The 12,078-nt window shown below is 43.4% G+C and overlaps 1 protein-coding gene across 1 annotated transcript; it reads left to right on the forward strand.

Moving 5' to 3' along the window:
• Positions 1 to 1,185: 1,185 nt before the first annotated feature.
• On the forward strand, positions 1,186 to 10,358 carry MED4 (mediator complex subunit 4; the record flags this gene model as incomplete). Its single annotated transcript, XM_079537177.1, has 7 exons — positions 1,186 to 1,283; positions 4,655 to 4,721; positions 5,018 to 5,188; positions 5,584 to 5,641; positions 6,612 to 6,698; positions 8,135 to 8,266; positions 10,186 to 10,358. 7 exons carry the CDS (start codon positions 1,186 to 1,188, stop codon positions 10,356 to 10,358), a joined length of 786 nt encoding a protein of 261 aa, XP_079393303.1.
• Between the last annotated feature and the right edge of the window lie 1,720 nt (positions 10,359 to 12,078).

Here is a 12,078-nt window from a genome sequence, read left to right on the forward strand (position 1 = left end):
TGGCTTCACTCTGGTTTCCTTTGTGACCCCACCCGGAGCCAGAGGCCTGTTTACAGAACCACCCAAATTACAGCAACACTTAAAAAAACCCAAAAACATAACCCAAAAAACTCAGTATTTTTTAATTCTAGCTCAACTGCCAGCAGGACAAGGGGCAGGACTTGCATGTTAGCTGCCCCATCATCACAGGCAGACCTCTGTAATAAAGCAGAGCTGCTGTCAGCTGCCACCGGCAAGCCTGCATGCCTTGCCTTGGCACATTGGGCTGCTCATGTTTCCTTGATAGCTGCGAGGTCCTGGTGCTTGCGGGACATGAAGCGTAGGTGAGAGGTGATCCTGGCTCCCTACTACTAACAGGTTGGACTGCTGTCACATTTTCAGCTTTGCTCTTAAATTTCTTCTGCCACTTTCCTGGCTGATAAGTGATAATAAATCACTTACCTGATAAAGCCACCTCAAGGATTTTCAGACATCAGCACCCTCAGACACTGAGTACAAAATGATGTGATTCAGTCATATGCCCTTTCTTCATCATTTGTTTTCTAGATCATTAGAGTAGGTCTGAATCCCATTTAAAGGTTCTTTTAAGGAAATCCAGGAATACGAAATGCATTCAAAACCAGCAATGAGCTGATTGCAGTGATGTGGGGATTGGCTTCCTCTCCCAGCGATGAGAGGGAATGTTGCAGCAGAGGAGGCTCAGGGTGGGTGTTAGAAAACGTTTCTGCTCAGAACGACTGGTGAGGCATTGGAACAGGCTGCCCAGGGAGGTGTGCAGGCATCGTCCCTGGAGGTGCTCAAGAACCGTGCGGATGTGGCACTGAGGGACGTGGTCAGCGGGCACGGTGGCATGGGCTGATGGTTGGACTGGATGAACTTAACAAGACTCCAACTGTAACGATTCTGCGGTTCTAAGCACAGTTCCGCGTGTAACGAACCAGCTCCAGGAGAGGGCGTTCACAAGCCCACAGCCAGCCCCACCGGGGCGAAACGTAACCTCCATCCCCCCACACCGCAGCTCCCGCGCCCCACCCTCAGGGCGGCCGTTAGCCCTCCGCCGCTTCCCGCCTCCTGCCCGGCGGATCGCAGCACGCATGCGCTCTCGGTCGCTGCCCCTCGGCCGCTGGAGGCGCTGTCTGCCGCCCGTGCGGGGCTGGATGAGGCGGGGGCGGGTCCGCGAGCGTGATGGCGGCTGCGGCAGCGGCGGCCGGGGGAGGTGGGGAGCGGAGCAGCACCCGGGAACGGCTGCTGGCGGCGCTGGAGGATCTCGAACTCCTGGCCAGGTAGTCGACGGGATGGCCGCCGCTCGGTACCGAGCCGCCGGCGGGGACGGCGAGCGAGGGCCCGGGGATTGCGGCCGAGAGGAGAACGGCGGCTTGGGGCCGAGCGCGCGCGTGGGGTGCAGCCGCCCGCGGGCTGAGGGTGGGGAGCCCGGCTGCAGCGGGGGGCTGCGAGAGCTGCGGTAGTGCTTCTTGTGCTCGGAGCTTTGTTCCTCGCTGCCCGCTGTGCCGGCCGCTATCTGTGCTGTCTGTCTTCCGAACGGCTCGTGGGCCTCGTATTACTCACTGCCAACCTGCCGTGTGGCTCACTGACTGCCACAGGTAGGGCACAGAAAACAAGCGCAGCTGTTGCTCTTCTCGTGTCCGTTTAGATTTTAGGTGGTTTCTTTTTTTTTTTTCTTCTTATTTTTCCTTTTCATTTTGGATCTAATAGTCTACCATTAGAGGTAACGGCCTCAAGTTGTTCCAGGGGAGGTTCAGATTGAATATTAGGAAGAATTTCTTCCCAGAAACAGTGGTGATGCATTGGAAGAGGCTGCCCAGGGAGGTGATGGAGTCACCCATCCCTGCAGTTGTTCAAGAACTATGTGGATGTGACACTGAGAGACATGGGTAGTGGGCATGGTGGGAATGGGCTGATGGTTGGACTGGATATACTTACAGGTCTTTTCCTGGACCAGGACCTGGTGTCCTGATGGACGACAGGTTGGCCATGAGCCAGCAGTGTGCCCTTGTGACCAAAAAGGCCAGTGGCATTCTGGGGTGCATTAAAATGAGCGTGGCCAGCTGGTCAGAGGGAGGTGATCCTTCTCCTCTACTCTGCCCTAGTAAGACCTCATCTGGAGTACTGCGTCCAGTTCTGGACTTCCCAGCACAAAACAGACAGGGATCTCTTGGAAAGAGTCCAGCGGAGGGCCACGAAGATGGTGAGGGGCCTGGAGCATCTCTCCTATGAAGAAAGGCTGAGTGAACTGGGTCTGTTTGGCCTTGAGAAAAGAAGACTGAGAGGGGACCTGATCCAGGTCTATAAATATCTAAGGTGTGGGGGGGTAGAGTGGTGAGGCCAGACTGTTTTCAGCAGTGTGTGGAGACAGGGCAAGGGGAAATGGCTGGAAACTGCAGCATAGGAAGTTCCACACAAATGTGTGTAAGGACTTCTTTACGGTGAGGTGGCGGAGCACTGGAACAGGCTGCCCAGGGAGGTGGTGGAGTCTCCTTCTCTGGAGATGTTCAAGACCTTCCTGGACACCTGCTTGTGCAACCTGGTGTAGGGAACCTGCTTTGGCAGGGGGGTTGGACTCGATGATCTCTGGAGGTCCCTTCCAGCCCCTACAATTCTGTGATTCTACCATAGTGAACCCAAAGCATGTCAGCAATATGTTAGTGATCAGCAGTACCATGGAGCTGGGCCTTTCATGACCAATGTAACTGGCTTGGGTGGTAGGGGACACGTGGTCTATAACATGTCTAACCTGTGTCCCTTGTGCTAACACAGGGCCAAATTACAGCCCTCCCCAACATCAGTCTCAGTGGTGTTAGCTGACCTACTTACAGCAGATAGTTTGCTAGTGATCAGTGTTGGTCAGGTATGGCAATATTTCAGTAACAGCAAGTTTCAGTATTCACTAATAGCTTTGAATTATTTTAGTCACAGAAAATGTTATTAAGGTTGGAAAGAACTCTAGGATTGACATGCGAAATCAAACTCTGTAGCCCAAGTAAGATTGCAAAGCAGGTATGATTTACTCTGTGCTGCACAGACACCGGGTGCAGGGGGGATAGATCCATCTAACTTGCACGCCGTCAAGAAAAATTGTGCTACAGATATAGGCCAAGCTAATACATAATCAGTAGTTTCCCTGGAATTCGGATACATATTCATTATACCCCCGAGAGTTCATTAGCATGCAGACCCTCCCCTCTTGTGCGTGCATAGGAGGTTATGGGATGAAGATTTGTTGTCAGAAACCTTCGCAAGGAATGCCTTTCTCACTGTAAACTGCTGGCCTTTTGCTGGCCCCCAACCTTGTTTCTTCTTGCCCTGTGGACATCTAACCACCTCCCTGCCAAATGTCCTCGGGCTGTTCTCAAACCTTATCGGTATGGCCTTCATCCCCCTCACTATCGCAGACCCGGTGTCTGCCATCCCTTATTTTCTAACAAGCTCTACATTCTTGCTTCTGTAAACTATAATTATTCCCCTTCACCCCCCTTATTCTCAGTCACTGTGAAGCCTTCTTGCCTTTTACTTTCACTTATGGGGCTCTTCTCACCATTTAGGATCATCTAGTCCAACCATCACCCCATCCCTACCATACCCACTAACCATGTCCCTCGGTGCCACAGCTGTATGTTTCTTGAGCACCTTCAGGGATGGTGACTTCATTGCTCCCATGTTTCAAGATGCTGTTTATAGCTTTACTGATCAGGGGCTTTTTCAAGCTTTTAGAAAAGAACCTGTTGTTGTTCTAAGGTTCTGGCTCCACTGCTGTATTAGTGGGCATTTCTCTTGAGCTGCTTGCACCAGACTAAAGAGCGTGCCAGTACCATTCCAAGGACCCTACTTTGGATAAGTGGTTACTCGTGCAGCACTGAACTTATGTTAATAGTCTGAGAAACCAAATGTGTTTGCCAAATGTATAGGAAAAAAAAATGTATGGCCTTTTTGCAGCACGGTCTTATTTAGGGAGTTTCATTTGAGGTTCTTGATGGCTCTGCATGATGGTGGAAAACTAAATGGGTACTTGGAAGCAAGATCAAGAGGTTTGTTTGAGAAGCTCTTCTAACCTACCCCCAGAATATTAGTTTTTCAGTATTCACGTGTGTTTAGTGCGCAGCTGATTCACCATTGGGAAAATACTTGCTTTTATAGAAGTGGTCTTACAACAAACTCCAGGTATGTAAACACATAGACTTAATAGCTGTAAACTGAGTGTGACATTTGCTCTGTAGTAAATAAAAAGAAAAATAAAAAAAATATGGAGCAATAGAGAACAAAAATAATGTAGTCAATTCGACTTTCATCCTCTCGTGGAACAAAGGTGGTTAGAAACAGGATACAAATGCATTTAATTGTGCTGTTTGCTCTCAGTTTCAGCTTGTGCCTAATGTAGTTGGACAAGAACTTAGCTCTTTTTAAGTACAAATACACATGAACACTTCATGAGCTCAAAGAACTAAAATGAAATCATGCTGCAGTCATGAAACTATTTACAGAATTGTAGTTGTGAAATCCCTGTCAACACTATTACATAAAACTGTAAAATACTCGAGTACATGAATGCTTTAATGATATAAATACTCAGTTGGGGAAGATTTGATGTGATTTACAAATAATAGCTTAGAAAGTTGCATAAATAGTGTTTTCCTTTCAGGGAACTAATTGAAATTTTGGCAATTTCAAGAAACCAGAAGCTTCCACAACCAGGAGAAGAGAGCCAGGTAAACTGACTTTCTTAGTTGTCATTCTTTGTGCAGATAAACACTATGTCTTCTTATTTTCTCCCTTTGTACTTGGACTAATGATGATGGTGAAGCTTTGGCATCACTGAAAAAGCATTCTTGGTTTCATGTTTTTGATTGCTTGTTCATTGGTTTCTTGCTTCATAGGCTGTTTCTGCAAGCTGAGCAAGAATTAATACTCTTGTGGGTATCAGTTGCTTTTTGCAGTGTGATGCTACTTGCAGTGTGTTGTTACTTGAGCTAATTAAAAGTTCTACAAAACTCTTGCCCAACAGATCCTGGAGCTGCTGATTCAGAGAGATGGAGAGTTTCAAGAGCTAATGAAGTTGGCAGTTGATCAGGGGAAAATCCATCATGAAATGCAGCTTTTAGAAAAGGTAGTAGAAAAGAGAGATAATGACATTCAGCAGCTGCAGAAGCAACTGAAAGAAGCAGAGCACATACTGGTAAGTTCATGAGGATGTCTTTGCTTCTGAGCATCTGCTCAGAAGGGGCAGGGGGAACAGCAAGTCATTTTGGAGAAAGTTTTGTGTCAGGGAGGATTTAAATGTTTAAAACTTTGTGAGAGCTTTAGTGTTGGTTGATTTGTTGTCCTTTTTTTTTTCTTTTTTTTTTTCCCCAGTAACACTACTTCTTTATTATGGCATCAATACTTTGTATTGATAATTTTCTTCAAAATCTATTTGTTTCTGTTTATTTTGAAGAGTCCCCTGAACAGTTTCTCTCTTAAAATGCAGTTACACCCAAGGGTTTCTTCACAGAGGACTTAAGACAAAAGGATACAAATGAAGGATGTACTGAAGTTTTGGCTTAGTGTTGTTTCCTTTCTTTCCACAATTAGGCCACAGCTGTTTATCAAGCAAAGGAAAAACTGAAATCAATTGAAAAGGCAAGGAAAGGTGAGTTATCCATGATTGTACATAATATACAAACAGTTGTAAAGAATGTTGCAAGTGAACTCAAGTTAGTAATTTCTTAAGGTTGTCATCACAGATTTCAGATGCTTTGCGTGTAAACAGATTTTGACTTCGTTATGAATTTGTCAACCATTTCAACAGAAGAAAGATGGAGCATGCGGGGATTTTTCTTTTCTTTTTTTTTAGGAATAACTTTTTTTTCTTTTGTGGCAGACATGTCTTTAGTATTAGACTTGAATTCAAGTTTCTGGATGCTCTTCTTGGACCACAAACAGTCTATCTGGTTACCTAAATGTCTCACAAAAGCAGATCACTTCAGTGTGACTACCTGGAAGAGTTTTTGTGTGCATGTATATTATAGCAGTGTTTATAAAAGACTTTTTAGCTGGTGATACTTGTTTGTATTTGTATCAAATGCTGCTATGCTGTGGCAATTGCCAAGCTAAACTTGATTTTTTCATTTCTTTTTTTTTTTTTTTTTTTTTGGTAGGTGGCATTTTTAAGTCGTTTATAGTATTTTTTGCCATACTTCCTTCTAAACAAATCAAGAAATTTCATAATGATTCTAGTAACTCTAATGCAGGTGTATTTATTGGAGGAAGAGCTACTACAGGTACCTGGTAGGTAATACAGTTACAAAAAAGGAAGATTGTAATTACTGCCAAAGTTCTGTAGTAGATGCTTGTCAAGTGCACTGTGGAAGATACTGGTTTGTGTTTCTTCAAAAGGTTAAAGAGCTGTTAACACTGAAGGCATACTGAACTTGTGGCTGTAAAGTGAGTTCACTGTGATGCTCGTTCTGTATAGTCCAAGCAGTCTGTGAGCAGTCACTGCACTTGAAGCATGCTCTTGGTGTTTGACAGAATGACATTCCTCATGTTTTCAGTTTGAAAAACAGTCCAATCAAATGATGCAATCTCTTAAATATGGTAACTTTTCTTCCTTCTTTCAGGTGCCATTTCATCTGAAGAAATAATTAAATATGCCCACAGGATCAGTGCTAGTAATGCTGTTTGTGCCCCTCTGACGTGGGTACCAGGTAAATATCATGTTTATGACTATTCTTATGGCTGCTCTTTTTCTTGAATTAAAAAAGCACAGCCAGTATCTGATTTTAAAATGGTTTCACATAATGAAGCACAGTTTGGTTTATTAAAGATATGTAATATCTTTAATTATATATATATTTATATGTTATATATAAAATATAGCTGTTACATCTAGCATTTCCAAGAAAACTTCATGTGCACCTGCAGAACTCTATGAAACTGCAGACCTCTGTTAACTGATTGGTCTTCTCTCATTAGTTTGCTTTTCTTGTTCCTGAATATTGATCCCAGTTAAAAGGCAGAAGTGTGATGAAGACTTCTGTGTGTTTGTGTCCCTTCACTGCACATACTGCATAGGATGTGTGTACATAGGATTTTAGTAACCTGTGATTTTGGTAACAATGAAAGCCCTACATCTGACTCCATTGATTGTGTTATGCTTGTTTTGGGAGCTATCTTTCTTATCCAAAATAAAAATGGAGGATTTTGTTTTTTCTCCAGTACTTGTCATAGAATGATTTGGGTTGTAAGGGACCTTAAAAGCCATCCAGTTTTAACCCTCTGCAGGGAGAGCTTCCACTAGACAAGGTTGCCCAAAGCCCCATCCGACCCAACCTTCAGCACTTCCAAGGATGGAGCTTCTACAGCCTCTCTGGGCAACCTATTCCATTGCCTCACCACCTTCATAGTGAAAAATGTCTTGCTTATATCTAATGTAAATCTACTTTTATGTCTAATTCGGTTTATATCTAATCCCAATCTATCACTACATGCCCTTGTAAAAAGGCTCACTCTCCATCTTTTTTATAAGCCCTCTTTAAGTATTGAAAGCTTGTAATTAGGTCTCCCCAGAGCCTCTCTTGAGTCTAAACAACCTCCCCTATCTCAGCCCCTCTTCATAGGAGAGATGCTCCAGCCCCCTGACAATCCCTGTGGCTCTCCTTTACACCAGCTCCAACCTTGGCTGTTTTTCTTAATGCTGAGGGCCCTAGAGCTGAACACAGTACTTAAGCTGGAGTCTCATAAGAGTAGAGAATAGAGGGAGAACCATCTCCTTCAGTCTTCTGGCCACGCTGCTTATGATGCAGCTCAGTATATGATTGGCTTTCTGGGCTGCAACCATGTGCTGGCAGCTCATGTCCAATTTTTTATCTGTGTGTATCCCCAAGTCCTTCTTCACAGGATTACTTTCAGCCCATTCATCCCCCGTCCTTATTATTTAGCTGTCAAGTAGCAGAGGGAGCAAAGATGTTCTGAACATCATACATTATTATAATGTAATTTTTATGATAAGTAGGAATGAGCAAAGAAAGTCTCCAGTTCTAATAGAATAGGGGTAATGCTCATTTTGCTCCAGACAGGAAAGCAGACACAGAAGAAAAAAAAGATAATATTTCCTAATTATTATCATTATTATTATTAATAGGGGACCCACGCAGGCCATATCCTACAGATCTAGAAATGAGGAGTGGTCTCCTGGGTCAGATGAACAACCCATCTACTAATGGGGTTAATGGACACTTACCTGGGGATGCACTTGCAGCAGGCAGATTGCCAGGTAAGAGAAGTTCAACTTTTTTCTTTTTTTTTAACTATTCTTATTCTTTTTAACTATTATTCTTATTCTTTTTAACTATTCTTATTTCTTATTCTTTTATAGTCAGAGTAATCACAAATGTTTCTCAGCAATGGGAAATGAGAATTAAAAGAATGAAAATTATGGCCAATGTTGTTCCCAGCAGTGAAGGACCAGTCAATAAAGTTATTTTCTGTTAACTATTTTTTATTTGTTTGTTTCATGCTAAATGATACTGCAAACACTAGAACAAAGTAAATATGAAGAAAACTCACTTAGCTACCCAACAGTTAATTTGTTTTAAAATGCTGTGAGCTGATTGATATTAAATCATATAAAAAAGTGTTTCCAAAGCAAACTCTTCTTGGGAGCGACGACAATGGAATTGTGAATGCTGTATTCAGAAGAAAAGAGATTTATTGTCTTCTCCTACTCTCCTTTAAGTTCAGGACTGAAAAGATATTTGCAAGGACTGATGGAAAGGTGGTGCCTCTAGTGTAGGTCTTCTTAAAGCAAGTGTAGAACTGGTATAAAGGCTGCATTGTGTCCTCACATCTGGTGGTGAGTTGGATTCATGCAACTAGCTAATGTAGTAATGTGCTCATCTGGTATTAGGGGATTGTGGCTGTAGTTCCATAAAGTCTCAGTCTGCCCTCTTCCAATTTAAAGCCGTTTCCCCTCATCCTGTTGCTCCATGCCCTTATAAGAAGTCCCTCCCCAGCTTTCCTATAGTCTCCCCTCAGGTACTGGAAGGCTGCTTTGAGCTCCCCTCAGAGCTTTCTCTTCTGCAGGCTGAACAGCCCCAGTTCTCTCAGCCTGTCCTTGTAGAGGAGGTGCTCCAGCTCTCTCATCATCTTCATGGCCCTCCTCATGCTCCAACGACTCCCTGTCCTTGTGTTTGGAGCTCCAGAATGGACACAGTATTCCAGCTGGGCTCTCACGAGAGCAGAGTAGAGGGGCAGTCTGTTGGTCATGCTTTTCTTGGTGCAACTCAGGGTATTGTTGGTCTTTTTGGCTGCAAGTGTGCATTTCCAGCTTATGTTGAATCTTGAATCAATCACCACCCCCAAATCCTTTTCCTCGGGGCTGATCTCAAGCCATTCTCTGCCCAGCCTCTATCTGTAGGAGTAGAGATCAGTAGGAAAGGAGCAGAAATGACATTAAGGATGCATGCTGCAGCTTTGAAGTGGGAGGTGTTTTGAGGGCAAAGAGGAAAGAGACCTAGGAAGTGTTGTGGAAGGAGGAGTTCCCTTGTAGGTTCATGAGAAATACACACTGGGAGGGCTTTGGAAGTAAGAGATGAGGAGAAATAGATTTGAGAGAAGTTGGAGGCTGCTGGGGTTGGTCTGCTGGGGCACTGTGAGGCATTCCCATCTCCCACATACATCTGCTCACGGGCCTTGTTTTGTAGTAGGACTGTCTTCTCCTTTGCATTTGGTGTATCATATTTGCTCTTTGGAAAAGGATAACCAAGGTGTTTCTGCCTAGTTCAGACTAAACTTAAATCTGAATTCCTGTGTTTACCTTACTTATTCTTTTTTGATGTAATGTTTTCATCTCTTTTTGCATAGTGACTGAGAGTGACCATTTTCGTAACTGCTGGTGGTTTTGACTGTTAAGTCAGTTCATGTAGAGCTTTTCATCTTCAAAACACAGTTTGAACGTACACTGTTCTGAAATTAATTTTTCTTTTGATGAGGGATTAAGCCACCTACATAAACAGGCCTCTGGCAGAATAGGCTTTTACAGTGATAGAACGACTCCACCACAAGATGTTTTTAGCTGTCCAAAAGCCAGTAATGTCTTTAAGATTTGCTTTAATTTTACACTGTTGTTTGAACTCCCTTATTCAGTTTGTGGATGTACAAAACTGATAGCTTGGTTATGTCCCTTGTTTCCAGATGTGCTTGCTCCTCAGTATCCTTGGCAATCAAGTGATATGTCAATGAACATGCTACCTCCTAATCATAGTAATGACTTCATGTTGGAGCCTCCGGGACACAATAAAGAGAATGAAGATGATGTGGAAGTGATGTCAACAGACTCCTCAAGCAGCAGCAGTGACTCAGACTAGGTACAGGAGGGACGGTATCCCTAGTAGACCTTTCCTGTGGTGAAGGTAGGTTGGATGCTGTTAATCACAGTCCCTTTTATTATGCTGGCAGCCCTTTGCAGGGAGAAGATACAGCCAGCTCAAAAATAAGAGTGGCTAATTTCAAACCATGAATTTACAATTGATATATATATTTTTTTCCCATTAGATGTTCAACTGAAATGACTGGGAGCTATCTGCTGGATGAGAGATGTCAGATTTCCAGTGCTGATGTAAATGTGTGAATGTGTATGTTTGCAAGAGATGTGTGCATTTGTATACATATATATATACATACACTATACATATTAGATGACAACGTTCCTGGGACAAAAGGTGTAAGGGGAATCCCCTTGTATGTATGCTAGTAACTTGACTCTTTTGAAGACAGTCTTTTCTATGGCACAGAAATAAGGCATAAGATTTGTAATTTTAATACCTTTTTTGTTACTGCTGAAATGCATGTTGTTAATCACCTAGTGTGTTCTGAGAACAAAACCATGGCAATAAGGTGTTTAAAAAAAAAAGTTTGTAATTATTGTAATATATAATAAACTCACCTTTGCAACTTTACTACACTTTGCAAACATAAGTCTTAGTTTTGTTGTGTGAGTTCATTAGCGCATTTCATCTGTGTGTGTTTGATTTCTGATTAAGTTTCAGAAGTTTGTGCTCCTTTTATTGGGATGTGTAATCACAGAACAGCCAGGGTTGGAAGGGACCTCAAGGATCATGAGGCTCCAACCCCCTGCCACAGCCAGGGCCACCAACCTCCACATTTAATACAGGACCAGGCTGCCCAGGGCCCCATCCAACCTGGCCTTGAACACCTTTAGGAATGAGCATCCACAACCTCTCTGGGCAGCCTGTTCCAGCACCTCACCACCCTCTCTGTAAAGAACTTCCCCTGATATCCAACCTAAATCTTCCCTCCCTCAACGTAAAACCATTTCGCCTTGTCCTGCTGCTATTTACCATTGTAAAGAGTTGACTCCCCTCCTGTTTATATGCTCCATTTAGGTACTGAAAGGCTACAATGAGGCCACCCTGCAGCCTTCTATTCTCCAGGCTTTTTCCCTTTGCAGTGTCAGTATTGGAAGCAGCTGAGCAGTCAGCAGCTGCAAGTCTGTTCTTTTCAGCTGAGCCTATCAGGTACCCGCAACTGCAGACCCTGAAGCAGTGATGTAGAATGCCCACTTGCCAGACACCACAGATATTTTGGTCAGGTATCCCAGGGCCATGGATGCTTTGGAGCATACTGCAGATTCAGCTCTTTTCAGTTCAAAAGGAGCTCACTTATTATTTAGTCTTTGTCACCTATAATTTTTTTCAGTTCTTTGAACCTGTTCATTTGTTTGCTCCAGCAATTGCATTTTTACCTCTGCTGTAGGTGTTCTTTCATCTTTCCAAAGTTATTTCTCTTGGCTTTCTTTGCTCTGTTTTGCTTAGGGAGTCATATGATGACAGCTACTCTTTTATTTTTGCAATTTGATCAGGTTACTCATGCAAACTGTTACTTATACCAGTTACAGGTTTCTGCCCTGCCTTACTGTTAAGGCTACCTGAAACAGAGATCAAAGTTCTCTCAACTTTTGCATATTCTGTGCAGGAAATAGCTGTTAAATCAAGAATCGTTCCTCATTGTTCAGGCAGGCCTTCAGCAGTGACAGTAATGATACCATATGACCTATATATATATGAG

The sequence above is a fragment of the Tetrao urogallus genome (genome assembly GCF_951394365.1).
Source record: "Tetrao urogallus genome assembly, chromosome: 1".
NCBI classification, from domain to species: Eukaryota; Metazoa; Chordata; class Aves; order Galliformes; family Phasianidae; genus Tetrao; species Tetrao urogallus.